We start from the raw sequence: 22,854 nt of genomic DNA on the forward strand, positions 1-22,854 counted from the left end.
CTCGTACTACACCAGTAAACCTTACACTAAGTGAGGGAGAATAGCTATACAGTGTCAAGTGGCAGTTGCTGAATATGATTGATAGCTTTAGTTCCTCTGCTACTCTCCGTATAAAATTCCTACCCTCTAGACTCGAAGTTCTGATCTTATCAGCATTTTTCTGTACCATAATCCAATTTACAAAGAGTGCCCTATTGTACCACATAAACAAAAACCATTTGGGAAACAATGTGAATCAAAATTGACTATTCCAAGCATATCTAGTGGAATGCGTTTTTGGGAACAACATAAATCAATGTAAATCAAATTGACTATTCCAAGCATATTTAGGGGAAGGTGTTTTGGGAACAACATAAATCAATTTGACTTGTGTGTGTGTGTGTGTGTGCATGCGCGTGTGCACACACACACACACACATGTATGCTTACATGCATGTGTGCGTGAGTGTGAGTGTGGGCATGTGATTGTCTGTGCATGTGTGTGCCCCATCTCTCTCTCTCTCTCTCTCTCTCTCTCTCTCTCTCTCTCATGATAACACGAAAAATGAGCTATAATTTATTAATGTTTTCAATGCCCTATGTAAAGAAAAATTAGAATTCGACGTGGTTAGTTTGATTCATTACTAAAGCATGAAAGCGTTTAGATAATGCAATAAACCCTTTTATTCTTTCTCTCTGATGATACGTTTTAGTGGGAGATTTTTAACAAATGCAATGTAAATGCTGCTTTGGTAAAACCATATGTTTTTCTCAAGAAAGGCAAAGCAACACAATTATATATCCAATTCTTGTGCTTTGTTGCTAACGAATTCAATTTGGAATTAAACACTCATTTGTGAGTTTCAGTAAATTTTAGACTCTTCATGAGTGGATTCTGTATCTAGGGAGGAAACTAGTGCTTATAAATATATAGAAAAAAGGGGGCAAACTTCAAGAATGATTTTGACCTTGTGATGGTGAATGGATAGCTGCAAGCCTTTTTGCAAGGATTTCTTACCTTGGCAGATATGCTTAGGATGTACTGTAGATGTGATTTCTTCCGTTTTTCCGGATTAGGAACTTAAGTCCTGAGCTCAGGTTAGTTGACTTTTTTCAGTTCTATGCTTCTCCATTATAATTCTGACTCTATAAGGTTGCATCACATATGATTAAACATGCCTCTGTGCACGTAATGCTTGCAGTTTCAAGTTTTACTCAGAGAAATTGAATTTGCTTTGTGATCTAGCAAACTTTTCTACCTCAAATAAGTGTTTAGGGGAGCACTTTATCATTGATTTTATATCTATGTTGAACCTCTTCTGCCCTGTGCTATGCATGACGTGTGCATGTATGCCACAGATAAATTTATTTAGTATTGTGTTCATGTAGTCACTCACATCTATATGCTGTGCATTCATGTATTTGAATAAGCATGTATACATTGCGTTTCGACCTTTAGTTAAATACGGCCAAAGTCATGTGCTATGATGTTAGATTGCTTTTATGAGTTGGGCTATAGTTATATGGTGCATCCTTGCATATCAACAAGCATGACCTTTGCACCTTTATTAGTTACACAGACAATTTTTTCCTACTGTGTAGGTAGTTGCTGCAGGCTTTACCGGAATTAGTGTATTTATGAGCCAGTGTTTTTAACGCTTTTCCTCAATAACAATAGCTAAATGCTAATGTATCAGATTGTGAACATATTTTATCTTGGTGTTTTCTTTCACTGGGTTTTGTTTTTTAAACAAGGTGACTTGTGGTTTTTTCTAAAAACCATTGAACGTTATTTCAGGATTGTGGGAGGAACACATATGGGAGTCCTCCTCATCGCAGTTTAGAAAAGACATTTTCAACTGCCTCTGTAAATTCTACTGACTTAAGAAAGAGCTACCCGGATGGCAGTTCGATTGGAGACTCATTGAATTCTGGTGATTCAGATGTAATATCAGAGAACTTGAAAGTGCATCTGAAGGAGAATAATGTAGAGGCATTTAGAGTGAGCCTGTCAAGCATCGTAAGCGCATCCAGTCATGGGTCTGGACATGATGATGCTGATGCTTTAGGTGATGTGTATATGTGGGGTGAAGGTGTCGGAGATGGCATATTGGGTGGTGGCTCAAGCAGATCTGAGAGCAGTCTGGGTTTGAAGATGGATGCTTTGCTCCCGAAACATTTAGAATCAGCTGTTGTATTAGATGTGCACAACATTGCTTGTGGAAGCAAGCATGCTGCTCTAGTTAACAGACAAGGGGAAGTTTTCTGCTGGGGAGAGGAATATGGAGGTAGGCTTGGGCATGGTGTTGATGCAGATGTAGCTCATCCACAGTTAGTGGAGACTTTAGCAAACACCAGCATTGAGCATGTTGTTTGTGGGGAATATCACACTTGTGCTGTGACACTCAGTGGAGATCTTTATACTTGGGGCAATGGCACACGGAGTTTTGGGCTTCTTGGCCAAGGTAACGATTTCAGTCACTGGATTCCTAGAAGAGTGCATCTTTCAGAGGGGATCAGGATATCAAGCGTTTCTTGTGGTCCTTGGCATACGGCTTTAGTGACATCTGCAGGGCAACTTTTAACTTTTGGTGATGGAACATTTGGAGCCCTAGGACATGGGGACAAGGCCAGTGTCTATTTCCCTAAAGAAGTGGAATCTTTAAGGGGATTGAAAACTGTTAGGGTGGCATGTGGAGTCTGGCACACAGCAGCTGTAGTGGAGGTTATCATGGGCTACTCTGAGGCTAACAGTTGCTCTTCTGGGAAGCTTTTTAGTTGGGGTGATGGTGACAAGGGCCGCCTTGGGCATGGGGATAAAGAGCAAAAGCTTGTTCCAACATGTGTAGCTGCTCTTGTAGACAACGATTTCCGACAGGTGGCTTGTGGAGACAGCCTAACTGTTGCTCTTACGACATCAGGTCAAGTCTATACCATGGGAAGCAGTGTGTATGGCCAGTTAGGAGACCCACATGTAACTGGTCAGCATCCTCTACTAGTAGAAGGCAAGCTTTGGGAAGAGTTTGTGGAGGAAATATCCTGTGGATCACATCATGTGGCTGTGTTAACATCAAAGACAGAGGTTTATACTTGGGGAAAGGGTGCCAATGGGAGGCTTGGGCATGGTGATGTTCAAGACAGGCACACTCCAACATTAGTCGAGGTACTAAAAGACAAGCAGGTCAAAAGCATTTCGTGTGGGTCAAGCTTCACAGCTGCTGTTTGTTTGCATAAATGGCTTTCAGGAGCAGACCAATCAGTTTGTTCCGGATGTCGGTTATCTTTTGGGTTTACTCGGAAGCGACATAATTGTTACAATTGTGGGCATGTCTTCTGCCATGCATGCAGTAGCAAAAAGGCTGCTAAAGCAACATTAGCTCCCACCCCAAAAAAAACCTACCGTGTCTGTGATCCTTGCTACACAAAATTGAAGCTGGCAACAAGTTCTGGAATGGGATCCCAGGTTGGAGGACAGAAAAAAAGTAGTGCCATACAACAGTCTTTGGAGACCAAGGAGAGACCAGAGAAAACAGAATTAAAACATCTGAAGGTTCAAATGTCTTTGCCTAGGCTTCCCCTTGTTGAACAGAGTACACAGTTTGAGGAGAAATCTCCCTTGAAGCAAACAAAAAAGCCAGAGTCTCTGCGGCGTGTCTCACCTGCTCCAAGTGACACTAGTGTGAGAAACACTGGGAGTTTGCCTGCCTTTTCGGACTCGAATCCATTAGTGCACAAATATCCTGTGTCTCCTATCTCTGTTGGTCCATCAAGGAGTTTTGCATCAGTGATTTCACCTCTATCAAGGCGGTCCAGCCCCCCACGCTCTACAATTCTGAGCTCAACTCTGTCTGGACTCACTTCTTCAGACATAATTGATGAACTAAAGATAACAAACAGAAGTCTGACTCAAGAAGTTTTAACGCTGCAGGCACAGGTATTTTAACGTTTCTGCATACATTCTCAGTCATTTCAGCGAGAAAATGATTTGTTGAGGATATCGATATGGGTAGCACGAATACTTAATTTATGCGTTCCTGTTTTTTACAAAAGATTTGTCTGGATAGTTTTCCAGAATGGTCTTTTGATTTTTCATTGAAAACAGTAATGCTCTACCTCAATTGTAAGAATATGCACAAACGCTTTCTGAAAGTTTTAAACTTCATGATACTTACTGGTTAAAAGGTTCATTTGTCAGGTAGGTTTTGAAGGCAGCAATTTCTAGAGCATTGATTTTCCCGGGAGGGGGGGGGGAGTAGAGAGAAGGGGAGCCATTTGTGAAATATTGAGTGTCCAATAGAGATTAGGAAAGGGTAGTCTGAAGCTCACAAGAGGAGAGAATGCGGCAATTAGTATGAAAGTAAGTTATTATTCCCATGAAATAAACTCCCTTGTGATCAAGAAAACAAAATAAGTAATTTTGTATAGGAGAGGCCTTGCAACTCACTTGAATTTTCATCTGTGCATGCGCCTGCGTGCACTGATCTGCACTAGTCTTCTTGGTGTAAATCATGTTTTGAAATGTCTTGTATCAGTCGTAAATTATAGGCCAATAGTGACTTATCTAATGAGAGGACAAGAATACCATTTACAAATCCAAGGGTTCTTCTTTCAAGCTCAGCATTCTACTGCCAATCCTTATGTTTTGCACAACCTCTGTGAACTTACATTTTTTGTTAATTTGCAAAGGGGTTTGTTCCTTCACCCTACATGTGAATGGCATACACTTATTTGTTTTGCGCAAAGAGTAATAATTTGCCCCACGGGTTGAATCCCTTCCTCAGCATTATCAGGCCAAATCAAAGGGTTCTTCTTTCAAGCTCATCATTCAACTGCCAATCTTTATGTTTTGCATGTCTGTGAACTTACATCTTTATTAATTTGCAGAGGGTTTTGTTCCTTCACCCTGCATGTGGATGATAGGCAGTAGGAGTACAGGAAATGGCATACTTTATTTGTTTTGCACAACAACTAATCATCTGCCCTACAGGTCGAATCCCTTACTGAGCATTATCAGGCCAAAGAAGCTCAATTACAGCAGGTTACGAGTGAGCTGCATGAAGCCCATACATTGGCAGCCGATGAAGCTGCAAAATGCAAGGCTGCAAAAGAAGTTATAAAATGTCTTACATTACAGGTTCATTCCTGAATTGCAACTCACTGAATTTCAATGCTTGCCTTATTGTGATTGGTTTCTTGACTTGTGTATTATTAGGTGCTAAGCACGAGTGATCATTGTCAAACTTTATTTGACTACAGAAGACATATTTCGTAGTCAACATAAGGGAATGTGGTTGTCTGGGAATATTTTTAATCGCCTTATGAGAATACTTCCAAACTCTTTGAAAATCATAACACTTTTTATTGTCTAACTTTGCCTTACTTTCTTCTATATGCCACACAGTTCTGAAAGTGGGCTTTTAGCTCTCAATGTCCTTCCTGACATTTATATCTTTGAGTCTGTTCCTATACATTTTCTTTAAGGAACATAAAGCTAGATTTATGTTTGAAAGTCATGTAATGAGCTATGTGCTTTTATTACGTAGGAGTAGTTTATTACATATGAGCAGGAGCTGGACGTTTGTGCCAAGGGACTAATGCTACTCTTGCATGGTTGGAAAGGTCAACTTAACAATGATTCTTATCACGTTTTTTGTAGGCACACCAGTTTGAGTGCAATGAGGCTTTGTGCAATACTTACTTCATTGCTAAGTTCTGTGAGAGAGTCGTGTCAATGCCTACAAATATCACATTAAAAATTGAACATAGGACTTTGAGAAAACATCTTTAAAAAGCTACATTTTCTTATCTTGACCAATAAGGAAGGGAAAGCAAACCTTGGCATGCACAGCACAGATATTTGTGGTGTTGGCACATATATGGTTCAAATGGTGAATACATTGATCGTGCTTGCCTAAGGAAGCCATATGTTTTAGCTGATATACCTTTCTAATCATTTTATCTTTTTCCATTAGAAGGTTTCTTTTTGAATAGTCATTGTTTTGAACTTTACAAAATGCATAGGCATGCAAATCAAAATAAAAAAACTGATTTGTAGTTTAGGGTATATCATGTTGAATTGGATGCTCCAACACATTTGCATCTAAGAAAGTACAATAACAAATCCAAAAGGACAAACCAACAATCCAAACCTATCAATGAAAATGCTTAAACATTTTATAGAAAGGGTGTCTTTTCTTAGTTGGACTAGAAATCTAATTTGCAAAAGATGGTCAACAAGCTATGCCAACAATTGTACTTTTGGTTCGGTTCAGTAATACAGGAAGATGACAAAGTTGGTAAAGTTGTCTAGTGGTGCAGTTGTGCTAGTATTGGTGATAGATATATCACTTATCATTCAAAGCTTAGACATTGCCTTAGAATGACCATTGTATTGATCTATGAAATCCCAGGTATTGAAAGATAGTCTGTCTTTCCCAAAGTGTAAAGAAGTTCCTCGAAAGCTCGCTATGGTGGTTCTCATGCTACATTCAATCTTGCAATTGTTAGAGCTGTGGGTACCCACGGCCAGAAGCATAATTTCCAGTGAATTCAATCTTGCAATTGTCTGAGTCCTTACTTACTCGGAGGTGTGATTTCTAGTGATTAACCTAATTGTTTGTTGGAATAGCCATGAGAACTGGAAGGAGCTTAACATCATAAATAATTCAAAAGCCATGCGAGCAATAGGGTTCAATGAAACATTGAGATATTGAATTATTTCCCACTTGCCATCCTTGTCATTTAAAGCCATAATAGGGTGAAGAGCATCCTTTACAAGAAATGCAACCCTCGAAAAAGAATGCTCTCTAGCATAGAGGATATCATAACCGGCAAAGTGACTTGTCTTTCCGGCATACATATGCTGATTATGCTCTTGCAAAGCCACTATATGAGGTTGTGGCTCATTCACATAAGCCCACACAAGCTTCCATTTCCGAGTGTCACACAAACCTTGTACATTAATAGTCAAGCACTTGATGTGTTAGAGCACATTTAAGGATGTGTACTTATCACGGCTAGTAGTCAAGATACAATAAAGTTCTTTTTTTTCTATTCTCATAGATGATAGTACTGATATCAGTCTTTAGGAGCACGTGATTATTTACGTTTCATATCTCACAAAAGAAGGAAGAGGACCATCAGTTTGCAAGTTCATCTCGGGACCCAAACTTTGATGGTCCACCCCAATGATGCCGATGGGGATGTCGGGCTTAATTTCTGTTTGTTTTGGGACCTTATTTTTCATGAGACAATCCATACAGGCATGTCCTATGCCACAATCTCTGCAAAGTTGTTGGAAAGTAGCTGGGCTACCACGATGAGGGCACTCTGCGATCCGGTGATTTTCTCCACAACCGTAGCACTTGATTGGGGTGCGATATGTGTTGGGACGTACTTGATTTGCATAAACTGGGATTAGACCCTCTGCACCTTCTACATAGTACACTGGGTACTCTGCTTTATAGAAAGTGAAAAAAGTTACTTTGGCCCAAAGTGTTGCCCGCTTGTTGATTATGAGTTTGTAGTCCCAAGACAGCCTGAAAGCATTCTAGTTCAGTTTATGTGACTAGCGTGTTCCGTGTGCTCACAAAAGGTACAGTGCTAGGTGAAGGCCGGAGCGAGCTTGAAAACTTAGCAGATCAGGCTCAAAGCATCAAAATGCATCTGACTCATGTGCATATACTATGAATCCATTTGAGAAAATCTAGGCCAAAAGAAAATGTCAACCCACAATGACAAAATAATGGCAAATATAATGCCAATAAGAGCCAAATGCCTCAAGCATAAACACCGTCCATGGGCATAAGTATCAATAATGTCTCATCCAAAAGATCATAGCACAACCTGTGCATCCACAGCAATATGTCGACACATTCCCAGCCTGTTTGAGGCTCTTTAGTTGCTGTCCAAGATCCAGGCGTCCAGCTTCCCAAACAAAAGGTGTAACTGCATTCCCTTCCGTACAGTGGTACGGAAGGCCTGGTATTTGCGTTCGTACTACACGGCCGTACCTACGCGTTGCTTTGCTGTATTGTACGTCCGTACCTACGCGTCGCTTTGCCGTACTGCACGTCCGTACCTGCATCGCCGTACCTTTAGTTCGCCGTACAAGGTAAAAATTTCCTATGCACTACTATAAAGTGAAGAATGTGCCGGCTCTTTGCCACAGTAGCTACCACCCTATTGGAAATAAACTCTAGCAGATTTCTTTTTTTACAATGATTCTTAGCTTGTAATTACAATGCGATTTTTGATTCGAGTCAGAACCAAAGAAACTAGAAGCCCTATAAATAAATAATGATCTATCCTTGGAAAAAGGACAAGTGAAGAATATATAGATGCCTTTGTCAAAACCCCATCTATGACAACATCTTCAAAATTGCCAAGGTGGACCCAAAAACTCATCCAAGAGTCAAAGCTGAGATATAAAAGATCACGCAGTAGGTGCAAGTCCATTCTTGCACTTCAACATAAGTAACAACAATTCCATGATCCTTGTAAAGAAGATCAATTCTTGAACAACTAAAACGATTGTAGGAGAAAAAAACGATTTATCCACACCCTGAACGGAAAATTTACCAATCCATGACACTAATATTCTCCCCATTTACCTCCCGAAGCTCGCGTTTACTCTTGTTGGAATGGGATCTGGTATCGATTCTATCTTGATCTTCATAAAAGGAATTCCCATTGGAATCACTAGAGATTCCTGAAAGGACCCGTACATGACCGCTATGCACGACATGAATATTACTAACTGCTTCGAACATGGAAACAGTAATAGAGAATTGCTAGATAATGTTCAAAATTCTATTGCAATCTAGGAATATGCTCATGGTTATAATTGCCAATTGTCTGGGATTTCGCTTGGATTGAATCCGAATTTGATCTTGGAACGAAATGTCAACTTTTGATGCCTTAGACTTTAAAATGCTTATAGAAATCACTTGTGAGTTTGTGTGTAAGCCAAATATCATCAATATCAGTGATGTCTAGGTTCAAGCTTTGGCTTGGCTGTGGCAAGCTGAATTGAGATTGCTGTGATTTTGTGTTGGAAAAGTGGACAAAATTGATAAACCACTGTACAATATTGTAGGAGAAACACACATGGAATGGATCCAGAAATGGATATTGGATGAGAAAGACCCCCCCCCTTCCTTCTACCCTCCCTTCCCCCCGCCCACGTGAGAAAAAATCTCCCACCCACCCCCCAAAAAAAAACATTATCCAAGAGTGCTTGGGACAGCTGCTAGATGACCTCAGAGGGAGAAAGCAAGGAGCAACTTTATAGACACGTTGAGGGAGCAAAAGACAACCAACCCTTGGAACAACCTTTGGATGAAGGAGTCATGGTCGAATTGGAAATTGAGCTTGACGGAAGCTTGACACCTTGAGGGAGCAAGAGAGCAAGGTGGTAGCAAGAAGATGGCCTTAGCAAACTCCAATTTATGGAACTGATGGAGAAAGTGAACTGACTAGATAGATGTTCTAAGTTAGAAAAGCTACAAAAAGCATGCAAGCCAGCTTTCAAGGGAAATTAAATTAATGAACATGAATAAGGTAAAATAAATAAAATAACTAGCAAAACCTAAATTGCTTTTAATAAATAGAAGTATTCAAAGAATAAATGATTAATGTTGCATTAAAAGCTTTACCGCATGACCCTTGATTCATGCACACAACCAATTAGCTAGAGGCCTAGAACAGAAAGACTAACCCAAGATTGCTACGCTTATAACTTGAGTTAGAAAAACCTTGGTTTAAGCAACCATTTACTCATTTTTTGTACAACCACTCTAAAGTGTATGTAGATCTGGATCTCCAAATCTGCCATGCAATGATTTTTACAATGATCTCCTAAGCCAAGTCTACATAAGGAGAATGAGGTCTATGCATAGATGTAGGTATTGCATCTAGGATGATAAGAGGAGGGGCTCCTTTGTGGATCAAGATGGCCTTGTTCGAATGGACTTCCTCGTAAAACCTCTGAGGACCTGACTGTGGAAGTCAGGCTAGAGATCCCCAAGGGATGTAGCAAGTCCCTCTCCTCATCTTGGCAAGCAAGTGTGTAATGCCTCGCCATATCGTTTGGGACTCTCTACAACCCCATGTGCAATGCTAAATAGACTCTAGAGTTATGAAGCATCCTGCTATCTAGGTTGATTGCAAGTCCACGGTGTTGGAAGAGCCATAAGAACATGGATATGTGTCTCTTTCAGTAGGATCTCCAAAGTCATCCCAGAAAAAGAGCCCGCGTGGGTAGTGTAATGCCAATGGCCTTGATTGTGCTTTGTGGGTGCCATTGCGTAGGTATCCACTGTAGGTTCTGAGTATGGGGTCATCTAGTGTTTGCGACTATGTAGCAATTTGTTCATTTGATTGGTCCCATGCATGAGAACTCAGGTGGGATGTGGTTCATTCTCCCCAATGGAGTACGAGTACTTGTGGGGCACTATCGTTCATAACCTCTCTTAGAGAGGTCTACCCTCAAAGGCTAGACTCCAATCGCACAAAATGACGTGTGGAAATGTTAATCCCCATTACAAAATGTGCAATTTGTAGTTCTAAACTATAGACTATGATGGTGGAGTCTTGTTCTTACCCATAGCCACATTTGTTGGGAGTGAGAAGGACTCCTAAGGTTGGATAGGCAACAGGTTTGGGCCCTGCCTGTGGTGTGCCGATGGAAATGATTGGCCCTCTTGGGGTGTGCAATTGATAGCAAAGCATAATCTCTATCGTCGAAGGACACCAGTAGAGGATGTGACAAGTACATTGTATTCAAACATATGCTCTACTTACCATGACTATATGGGTTCTTTTATCTTCAAAGAAAAGAACCTTCTATTAATGCTTGAGAGAAAACCAACCATGCAAGTCGGCTGATCATGGAAGAAAGTAAAAAGAAGTGTTGGTTGTCCATCCTACTTCTGCAGAGCTCCTTCTGTAGGCAGTTGCTCAGCATTGAAGTGTTGGATCTTCAGGAGAGTTGCATTGATGTTGCTGCTGATCAGACTACAAGTGATAAAATACTTTTTGTGGTGATGCTGCTGGCTTTTGCCGAGACATCGCTGTCTCATATTTCTGTTACTCTGATACAACATGCATGGCCCACATCTTTTGACCATAAATCCATGTCTGTTCCATATACAGTTTCAAGCTTCCTCTTTGTGGTCTTACAATAGATTGTCATCATGCTGCAGGGTATTCTAAACCATACTTTTTTCTAATAACAGTCTGAGCTGGTTGAAGCAATTCCTCTTTTGGTTAGCTTTAGGAGATCAGTGGTGTGTGTTGGAATGGTCACCTCCCCATCTGTAAGCCCCCATATGAGGAGAGCGTGGGGGAGGGATACCTTGGGCAGGATGTGCCCCAAAAGAAGAGAGGAAGGTACCTGGCTGATCTGCAGGAGCATAAGGCGGAGCAGAGGACAGCAGCAGGGACCCAAGAGAAGAGGCCATGAGCTCACGGATGACGTCAGCAACAGTACGGAACAGTACGGAGCTGAGGCGCACACATGTGGGCAGATCAGGGAGCCAAGAAATAGCGCAGCATAGTGGGGGTCTATGGGCAGGTATACAGCCTGCAGGAGGGTCTCCAGCAGCAGCAAAGGGGAGCCTAGCAGCAGCCCAAAAGGGCCTGGCTAGGGCCCTTATATAGGGCTGGTTGGGCTGAGCCAACCAGGTCTGTCCAGTTGGCCCATTTAGGGCTGGCTGTCAGTTCATTTGAAAGGGCCTTGTTCCCTATAAAAGGAGAGGCACTTGCCTCATTTTATGATCCAGCAGCCAGCAATCCAGGAGGCAGAAAGGAGCAGCAGGAAGCCACCCTCTGGGCCTATATCCTGGAGGTGAGAGAGTGCTTGAAGGGCTGGACCTTGGCTGTCTTCTAGGGCAGCAAGGTGCTGAGATCATCATCACTTGCAGCAGCAAACAGCCAGCAGATAGGAGCAGCAGAGGAGCTTCCCTTGGGCGTATGTTCAGGAGGTGAAGGGAGCACAAGGAGCTGCAGACTAAGAGCTGAGAGAGCTGCCCACCTAGGCTGGTGCAAAGACAGCAAGGTGGAAGGGATCTGGACGGATAGTCTACAAAAGCTCGAGGTGGAGCATGCGGACTCGAGTGGAGAGATAACTGGCTGATAGGAGGACCTTGTGATATTTTGGTGGTTTCTCTATCTGGCTGGTTCATTGTCTATTGATGAGTCTACACATCTATTTTATGCACATAAGTTAAGAAGTTTGTGATTCCACATCCCACACCACACTGTGTGAGCTCCTGGGCATTACTATCAGTCTTCTGCTGTGTGTACCCTCTGTTGGCTTATTTCTAACAGTGTGGAGGCATGTTCATGGTCAATTTTCTCAAACAGACTGAGTTTAAGGAGGGCCAGCCTCTGTTACAGATAATCTGATCTATGGGGTGGCTGATACTATTCAGGTTGCTAATGAGGAAAAGAATAATGCTGCGTGTTTGGCATTGTTGCATCACATACTAGGTGTTTACAATAAATTTATTGGCTTGGCAAGCTCTTGTGATATATTGGCTGATAGAATAGGTGATGTGCAACAAGCTTGTTGATAATTACTGACTCATTTCTATTTCTGTATTCATGCGGCCTACTTGCAAGATGATGTGTCATCAAAGTATAGTTACATATGTGTTGTCATATTGGTGAGAGAACAAGTGTTGGGCAATGGGCCTGTTGATAATCACTTGAATAGGTGACATATGTGTCATCATATTGGCTGAGAAAAGTAAAATAACACTAATGTTGTTTGTATCGATAAAGACACATTGGGAATAAGGCTGGCCTTTCCATAAGTTATGAATGGATGCACACAGTTTGATATGAAGGGTCCATGGTGTTGGAGACACTGGTGACACTTGAAGTGGGAGGTACTGTTTTGTAGCAGGTTCCAATATTGAGTTGACGTAATCCTCTCTATGCATTTTGCTTGATGCCTTGCTTTCTCCTCTTGTAAATTCATGATTGCATGCATTTTGGTTAATTTATACGATGATAGTTTGGTAAGCTCCCTTTGCAAATTTAATAGTGCTTGCCTTTCTATTCTTTCCTTTTTGTATTTCTGTTTTTTTCATTCTTATTTCCTTAAAAATTGTGTGCTCAAGGATGCCATAAATATCACAAAAATTATGATCACATAGAAGAGCCTCAGAAGGAATGCTTTGTTCATGAAAAGATGCAATAAAACCCAAGCCTGAGTTATTGGGTGCCTTGATTTATTTCCATGTTGTAGTGACTCGGTAACCATTTGATTTTGGGTAAGGCACCCATGTATGCTTGAGATAGTTCATATCATCTTCTAGTTCATCACGGTCGGTATGTAAAAAAATGATACTTGAATCCTGCTTTCAAATGGGTACTTGGATAAAGGTCTGATGTGATTTCTCTGCTTGCTGCAGCTAAAAGACATGGCAGTTAAACTTCCTGCTCAGATACATGATCGCGGTGGGACCGAAGAAGCCTCCTGTCCAGTTGTTGATTTGGAAGGGGCTTCACATCAAGTGGCTCTTGAATCCCTTGGGTTACCAGAGTTGGAAGGCATTTGTTTCCATGACCAGAAGGGTGGCAACCAAACCATTCGAATTGTTCGCGATTATGAATCCAACGGTGCATCCAGCCCTTATGCAACACCCAATGGAGCTTTACACTTACCACAAAGGGTTGTTTCACAGCATGTAACGCCTAGAGTTCATACCCTAGAGACTGAAGATAGTGCAGATGTTGGAAATGGTGGATGTAAACCTGCCAACGCATGTAGAGTCTCGGATGATGTTCATGTGGATGAAAAGGGAATGGCAGCTGCAAACAATGGAACTAGAGTAGTCTTATCGCATGCAACGGTGGGATCCTTGCAGGATAGCAAAGGAACTGTAGAGGACACTGGTGCTTCAAATGGTGGAAACATCTCTCTTACAAATGGCAATCACTTAAAACAGCATGTGGAGACAGAATGGGTTGAGCAAGACGAGCCTGGAGTGTACATCACATTCACATCTTTACCAGGTGGTGGCAAAGATTTGAAGCGAGTTAGATTCAGGTCAGTAGTATAATTTTAGTAATGTGCACGCTGTTGTTCGTGTGTGTGTGTGCGCGTGTGTTGGGGCGCGCATATGTGCGTGTGTGCACACGTGGAGAGAGAGAGAGAGAGAGAGAGAGATTAACATCCACGGGAGACCTCGCGGGCCTATGGGACAAAGTGCACGGAAAAGCGAACTCATACAAGCCTCAGTGGGCTGAAGCAAAGGGTACGCTAGGACCCTTGCTGAGTACTACTAAGTACTAGTCTATGCTAACAAAATCATAATCATAATGATAATCATAATCATATCAATCAATCTATCCAGGTGCTGGGACGAAACCGAAGCCTGGTAGAAAGACCGATGGGTCTATGAGACTGAAGAAAAACCTGATACAGTGAGAAAAAGGGTGGAGCTACTAAGTGAGCATCCTAACCCATGCTAGAAAACTGTGTAGACATAGTTAGTGATATCATAGTATATGTCCAGAAAACCTAAACAGCCATCGTGGATCATCATTCTCATGTGGAGACACAGTCTGATCCAATACAATACAATAGGCATATAGAACATCAAGATACACTTGACGGCGGACTTGGCAGTGCAGTGAGGAAGCCACTAATGGATCGCTGTTTGCTATCTGGATGAGTAACCTGTCGTGTCCTCCTAGCCGCTACTCGGCGTCTGATGAGCGCCACTGTAAACCGGTCAGCTGCCTCCCCGGCTTGAAGAGAGAGGAGATGTCAGTGAGTGTGATCTGTGAAGGACAAATTGATGTATGTGTATGTGTGTGCCTATAGGCTAGGAGTCCTATGCAAGGAGTGTGTGAGTGTAGGTGTGCTAGAAGGTTCTAGTGACTTGGCAGTTAGGTATGTCAGGTTGGTGTGATGTGTGGATTTGGAGTGATCATAGGAGGTGACTGATTGAGATAATCATGGAGATGATTGTGGCCACATCTGGGATCTACCAACATGGAGGCAGTTGCCTATATATGTAACCACTCATGAATAAAGAAGTGTTCATTGTGATTTATCTTTGCCTCATTGTTCAATCCATGAACCAACATGTGGTATTAGAGCCATACTTCTCTCCTTAGTGCCTAGGAAGAGAACTCACGAGATTCTTTGAAGATTCTTCTTCTTCCCCAATTGTTCTTCATGCTTCCCTCTTCTATCTCGACATTGGGAAGTCGAATTCTTCTCATCCAACCGATGGATTGAGAAACCCTTATAGCTGGAGCTTCCCCATGCCTAGGCGACCTCTCTGACCGGAGGGATCTCCCAAATTCATCTCCGATCTCCCGTGCCGACACTATCTTTTCCTGCTGATGATTCGATTGGTTCAGCCTGCACACGAAAAATTTGGCTAATTCCTTCAAGCGACAGTTGGGCGACGCCTAGAGCAGACTGCTGTCCAAATCTGAGCCAAAATGGTCCATTAATTGAGGAGAAAACACAGAAAAACCAGTCGGATTTGCAGCAGCTCTCACCAATGACCTGGCGCAACATTTCGCCCTTTCTTGGCTGAGGATAATCCCTGGTTTGTGAGCTTTCTTTTTTCTGTAAAAACCCTTTGAATGCTGCTACTGATTGTTCGAATTTTGCTCTCCAATCTTCCACTGTTTCTGCAAGCCTATTTTGACAGTTTTGACTTGTTAATGCTTGACTAGTCAACCAAACAATTCGGGCTTTTGCTGTTGACTGATTGTTTACTGTGCATTCACTTTGACTGAGCACTATAAGAGAGCAGACACTGCCCTACATATTGGCTAAGACCCTCTCATAAAGATGCAAAGTGATATATATGCATTATAGATTTTGGTGCTACACTTGGAACTCACTCAAGATGACGTAGTGGCTGTTTTCCTTCAAAGTATGAATGCAATGATTCTTATTTATGAGTATCATGTGATGAACTTCAAGCAAGCCAAAGATGATCATATTGATGCAAAGGATTGTGACAATGTTATTGTTTCAAAGTATGTGCTCTTTTGGAATACCTATGAAATGATGGACAAATGTTTTGCACTTTTGAAGTGGAACATGCTTTCACTGATGCTCTTGGTGCTACTATTGAAAAAGGGATATTTACTCTCTTTACATTTAAATTCCATTCCAACTCAATTGGCAAATGTCAAAATGTACATCGATGAAATTATCAACATTGAAGAAGATGCCATGAAGGACAAGATGAAGTTAAAGACCTTGCGGGAAAAGTATCCAAGCAACAAAAAGTATGAAGTCTACTGTGATGATATGATTGTCATCAATAAGGGATATTTTATCCAGGGGGGCATTGGCCCTACATTTTAGATTAAGATTGAGTGTTAGGTCAATAATGGTTCTCTGCCATGGATAGTCCATCCTTAAACGATTGTTAGTCTTTTGTTTGAGTTTTTTTCTTGTTGGACTCATGGGGATTTCCATACATAGTCATTGTCTATCTCCTAGTTGTAAACCAAGAATCCTAGAAGTGAGTCACAGGTTGGGGCCATGTGTGTTGCCACATGATGGTGGGCAAGCCATGGAGGATCCCATGTACAATTGTTGAAGGATGAGGTCATCAATTTGTGGGGGGGGAATGAAGGACAAATTGATGTATGTGTGTGTGTGTGCCTATGGGCTAGGAGTCCTATGCAAGGAGTGTGTGAGTGTAGGTGTGCTAGAAGGTTCTAGTGACTTGGCAGTTAGGTATGTCAGGTTGGTGTGATGTGTGGATTTGGAGTGATCATAGGAGGTGACTGATTGAGATAGTCATGGAGATGCCTATATATGTAACCACTCATGCATTAAGAAGTGTTCATTGTGATTCATCTTTGCCTCATTGTTCAATCCATGAACGAACACTCTGTGTGTCTGTCCTCTGCTTGGTGTGTCGCGTCTCGGTCTCAGGATTTGCGTCTCCTGCTAACCGTGACAACAACATGCTTTGCCTGGAAGAACTGTGTGATTGTACTCTGGGATGGGCCGGGCACGGTCTCCTGCTCCTGTCTCCTCGATCTGATAAGATGATCTCTATGTCGGACCACATCGTGAATAAAAGCTGCCAGGCATCTTTGGTCTGGGTATAGGAGTAGTCTGGAGAGGCCGTCGAACCCGTCTCTCAAAAGGCAATGGTATCGTCCACAAACCTCATAGTAGACTGGGCAACGGAAAATAAAGTGCTCCTTTGACTCCACCTCATGGCGCTCACACAATGTGGAGATGCGACTCTCCCTGGGTATCCCCTTTGCACGCTCGCTCTCGATACGAAGCCGGTGCGATGACACATGTAACTTTCCAAGGGCAATCTTGAGTGAATGTGGTAGGTGGATTTGGGTGTATCCTGGTGGAATGATGAAACCCTCTATTGAAATGTGCAAGCAGTGGTCCCGATAGAAGCTGAGCTCACAGGGAGCTTTGTATGTGCTATCCATGTTCTGAATGTTTGTACCTGTAGGAGATCCTCCGGATGATTGTAGGGCATCTCTTGGTGGTTCTAGTGATGTCCTATAGGCCATGGTATGTGCCTTGAAGGCATAAATATAGGCACTTATAGTGTTAGTGCCTTTTAGGCCACATAGGACACTTAGTCCTATGTGACACCTAGGACACTTAGTCCTAGGTCTAGGTACAAGTACCTTGTACTCTCTTTTTCTATTACACTAGTTAACGTGACGGCTAAGACGTCTGCAACTCTTTGCAACCTGCACTCTCTCTTTCATTTGATCCTACAGTGGTATCAGAGCTAGGTTCAACCTACCTGTCTTCCTGCCCTCGGACTCCCTGCTGTACCTATCCGTACTGGGTTCCGTACCTGCGTCATAAAGAACCGTACCTGACATCGTACTTGCATAGTAAAACTCCCGTATCTGCGTCACCGTATGTTGGACTCTGTACACAGTACTTGTTACGTACCTGCATTGTACTTGTCCGTTCCGTACTAGAGCCAACGTACCTGCGTCGCCGTGCAGATCAGTACTTGCATCGTTGTACTGTCTGTACTGATTGTCGTACTACACTACATACATCTCCCGTACGTGCACGTGGGAGCCTCCGTACAATTGCCATACTTTAGGGTTCCGTACAACGTCCACTGTACTTCTTTCGTACGACCGTAGAGCCATACACCGTACATCGTACGGTGTACTTGGTATGTACAGTCATTGTAAATTGTACTTGAGCTGTCCGTACAGCTAGTACTTCTTTCGAGATCTCCGTACAGGTTTTGCATGTACAAGGTCATATTCAGGACATTGGTAATTTTTGGGGCTTCCAATTCTTTTCACCTTCTTTGGTTGGAATTTCTTGCAAGTAACATTGGGGCTTTGGAGTTTGGTCTGCAATCTCTTGTTTGTTTGCAGTACATTGGGTCAGATTGCATGACATTGAGTCACTTTTGCAGGACATTGAGTCAGATTATCATACATTGGGTCACATTTGCAAAAATTTCAGCAAATTTTGGGGCTTTTCTGCATTTGCCCTCTTTTTGGCCCTTTTGCCCTCATTAAATTTGGGGCTTTTGCCAGATTTGCTATTTTTGCAGTGAACATTTCCTGCCACAGTCACATTTGGGTCAGATCTGCATTTGGCTCTTGATTTGGGTTGGAAATTTGCTGATATTTGCTGTCATTTTTTGGACAGCCAGCTCTTTGCAGTGATAGCCTTGAGGCTTTTGGGTTTTCAGGTCTTTTTCAAGGTATAACATTTGCTATGGCTCGGAACAATCAAGATCTATTTGGTGTTCTTCGTGAAGATGATAAGTTGGATGGCACCAACTATCCGATGTCGTCTTATCTCATGAGACATATTCTTGTTGCAAAGCATTTGTGGAATATTGTTTCCGGGTTGATCTGAGGCCAGCCAATGCTACAGTGCTTGCCTCTACTGCTGGTCCCTTTGTAGGGGGTACTCCTCTTGATGCCTCATCCTCTAGCACTTCTGCTGCTGCTCTTCCAACTCAGGAACAGTCAAGATGGGATGCAAGAGATGCAAATGCACATTCATGTATTGCTTTATCATGCAAGAGAATCATTATTCCACACATCCGGTCTTGCAGGACAGCAAATGATGCTTGGGATAAATTGGCTTCTCTCTATTAGATTCGCAATGAAGCTCTTGTTGCATATTTGAGAAGGCAATTACAGGAAGTCAGTATGCATGAAGGTGACTCTATGGATGCATACCTTATAAAGGTCAAGGACCTCATGGAACAACTTGCGAACATTCATGAGGTGGTGCCAAATACACAGCTTGTTAGTACCACATTGAGTGGATTGCCAGATACATATCAAGGGTTTGCTACAACCCTTCGATTAGTGGCCATGGGTAATCCAGACCACTATTCTTTTGATCAGCTAGTTACTTTGCTTTCGCAGGAAGAGCAAAGTCGAGCTAATAGACAAGCCATTATTCCTGATCATGCATTTGCTTCACAGCAGATGGCAAATGTTGTACCTCAAACTCACACAGCTTCAAAACATGTTTGTGAGGGTTGTCTTTTGGGTAAGATGCATCGGTTTGCTTTTCAAAAGAATTGTCCAAAACTTTCACAAAGGAAATTGCAGCTAGTGCACAGTGATGTCTGTGGCCCAATGAGGACAAATGCCATTGGGGGGTACGAATATTTCATGACTCTCATTGATGATTTTGTTGGAAACGAGCAAGCTGAGCAAAATGGAGACAAGAAGATGGACACAAATGAAGAACTGTCTCATAGAATGAAGAGAAATGAGGGCCATATGTAGGCTACCTCTACATCCATACTGACATCATAGATGACCTCATACCAAAGGCCACCAAGCTCCTAGAATCTCTCCCCTATCCTCTAGAAGCATCTAGCTCCACCTAACACACCTAACTACCCCTCTAGCACACACATAGGATCACAAGTGTGCCTATGGAGAGGCAGGACATTGACAAACCCCAACAAACCCCCCCTCAAGGGACTGCTGCCTCAAGCTATGTCAAGGATACAGCTAGCACAAGGTGTCACATGCCATCTCATGGTGGTCATGGATTTATCACTGGCTAGGATCTCAAGCTAGCAAGGGTTCCCATGGGTGTAAGGTATACAGAGTGGGGAACACAACCCCCCCACTGGTTATCTCCCTTGCATGTACAAACAAAATGTCTGCAAGAGGTACCATGAGGGCAAAAAACAAACCCCCCCCTAATGGTTATCTCCCATGCATGTACAAACACAAGTCTGCAGGAGGTACCAAGGGGACAACACATACTCACATGGACTACATCATAGGTGACTAGAGGTGAGGACAAAGAATTCACAGTTTATTACAATCATTTTGGAGGACTATCCAGGCAGAGTACCTTGACAACTAGGGGAGATACAAGTGGAGCTTAAAAAAAAACATACTCATCATTTCCTGGATGATGTGGGCTTGACAAGAAGCCTCTTCTTGTAGCAAAGCAAAATATCCATGTCAAGGCAAGGTCTTACCACATGGGCAGTGTCTAGTGCCTTATAAGATGGTACCATGATAAAAGAAGTAAAACAAGTGGATGTGAAAATCATATCCTTCGAGAGAACAATTATCTTGTCATCTCCATAGTTGTGTAGAGAAGCATATCTTAGGTATGTGACCTTCATCTTTTTCTTGTACTTGGAGTCAAATGAAGGTGCCATGAGAGGGTAGATCTCTGTCAAACTTTGACCACAATTTTTTAATGCATATGCTTGTAGTTTAGCGCTGCTTCAACTCGCGGGGACCCAGGCCGGGCTACAAATATTGATAAGGAATGGACTTCTTCCAGCAACCCGCTGTCGAGGGCGGAACGGATCATGAGCTCCCAAAGCCGCTGAAGAGGGCCAAAGAATCACAAGGTGTGGTTACGGTGCAGCAGGCCTTTTTTCCTTTCGACAATGGTAGAACAAATCAACCAATGACTTCAACGAGCGGAAGGAGCAATACTGAATCGGCTGTGATATTTCAGAAGGATGAGATGGAACAGCTGATCAAAATCCAGAGTGAGATTCGCCTGTCTACTTCACCGTTAGCGTAGACCTCCCGGTGTGAAAGAACGCTTGCAGCTTGCTGAAGTCGATCTTATGGACTACTGTAGTCTGTAGGAGCTGTTCGCAGGCTGTGACGGAATTTTTTACATGCCCTCTCCGAACTATGACATAAATGGGAACCGAGACTACCTGGCTGAAATTATTGATAACGAGGCCAGGGGCGTGCTTAACCTCGTGGAGGCTTGTGCCAATACATCATCCGTGAAGAAACTCGTCCTCACCTCGTGCTTATCATCTGTTATGTGGAACAAGCAATACTATTCTACTGGTGTTGTCCTTGACGAGAGAAATTGGAGCGATTTAGACTTCTGCAGAAAGGAGAAGATGTGGTCTGCGTTATGCAAGACACTGGCGGAGAAGGCTGCTTGGGCTTGTGGTTGCTGCTGCTGCTTTTTACCGAAGAGGCCTCCGAAAAGGCAAGGAGGACGAGGAGGGGGGAGACGCCATAGCTGAGGGTCGCGAGCTCTGATGAGCAAAAGACGATGCAAAGAGTGAGAGTGAGCAACGGGGGAGAGGAGAAGATGATGATGAGGTGGTGGGATCAGGCTCAAGGAGGCTGGTACTGCTCTAATACCATGTTGGAAACGAGCAAGCTGAGCAAAATGGAGACAAGAAGATGGACACAAATGAAGAACTGTCTCATAGAATGAAGAGAAATGAGGGCCATATGTAGGCTACCTCTACATCCATACTGACATCATAGATGACCTCATACCAAAGGCCACCAAGCTCCTAGAATCTCTCCCCTATCCTCTAGAAGCATCTAGCTCCACCTAACACACCTAACTACCCCTCTAGCACACACATAGGATCACAAGTGTGCCTATGGAGAGGCAGGACATTGACAAACCCCAACAGATTTCACAAGATATTGCTGGATATATCCTTTAAAAGCCAAATCTGAAGTTTTCTTATGTTTTCAGAGGTGGCTGAATATGGTTGAGAATGAATCAGGATGCAAGCTTGTCACCCTCAACACAGATAGGGGGGGAGAGTATATGTCTAAGGAGTTTGATGCATTTCTGTCTTCACGGGGCATTATTCACTCATGCACTACTCCTTACCGTCCTCAGCAGAATCCTGTTTTTGAAAGGAAAAACAGGTCCACAATGGAGATGGCCAAAATTTTTTGGGCAAAGACTTGGCCTTAAGGATGCATCTGGCCTGACAGGAAGAGGCAAGGATTCCAAGCCTATGGGCAAGCCAAAATCTGCACATAGCAGCTGCAATTCCTCCCATGCATCGAAAAATACAGCAGATAAGTCAAAGAAGAAAAGATGCAACTATTGTCGCAAGCCTGGACATGACATTTCAGAATGCAGGAAGCGTATTGCTTCAGAGAAAAAGAAAGCAGGATTGACAGTTAATGCCTCACATGCTATTGAATCCCATAAGCCAGCAGATGCTTCACATGCACATGCTCTCCAGGATGATTGGGCATTGGCTGTCCATTGCTCATTTGACCCCTCCAAAGCTGATGCACTCTTTACTGCTAATGATGCTCAGTCTTGGTATTTTGATAGTGGTGCTTCCAAGCACATCACATCTTGCAGACAGTTGTTTCATTCTTTAGCTGATGCACCTTGAGGGGGGACTGTCACATGTGCTAATAATGCTTCATATGTTGTAAAAGGATGTGCAGCTCACATCTATTTCAAGTCATCCTGTCACTTTGACAAATGTTCTCTTTGTGCCTGGAATTGACGTCAACTTGATCTCAATTTCAGCAATTGCTACTTCAAGTTTATGATCTTCGTGATGACAATGCCATAGTTCTCACTGGCACCTTGCAAAAGGGGCTTTATCACCTTGATCATCACTC

General features: G+C 42.7%; 1 protein-coding gene across 6 annotated transcripts in view; it reads left to right on the plus strand.

Annotated features, from left to right (window-relative positions):
- Positions 1-22,854, plus strand: part of LOC147897133 (PH, RCC1 and FYVE domains-containing protein 1-like) — a 107,814-nt gene that overhangs the window by 44,347 nt on the left and 40,613 nt on the right. For all 6 annotated transcript variants that reach the window (XM_087381277.1, XM_087381281.1, XM_087381282.1 and 3 more), the window contains 3 exons: positions 1,778-3,913; positions 4,967-5,113; positions 13,401-14,038. In XM_087381277.1, the coding sequence (XP_087237403.1) occupies positions 1,778-3,913; positions 4,967-5,113; positions 13,401-14,038 (2,921 nt within the window). The remainder of the gene's footprint in view (positions 1-1,777; positions 3,914-4,966; positions 5,114-13,400; positions 14,039-22,854) is intronic.

The sequence above is a fragment of the Dipteris shenzhenensis genome, chromosome 11 (assembly GCF_047967505.1).
Source record: "Dipteris shenzhenensis isolate YYH24624 ecotype China chromosome 11, Dip_SZ_1.0, whole genome shotgun sequence".
Lineage (NCBI taxonomy): Eukaryota > Viridiplantae > Streptophyta > Polypodiopsida > Gleicheniales > Dipteridaceae > Dipteris > Dipteris shenzhenensis.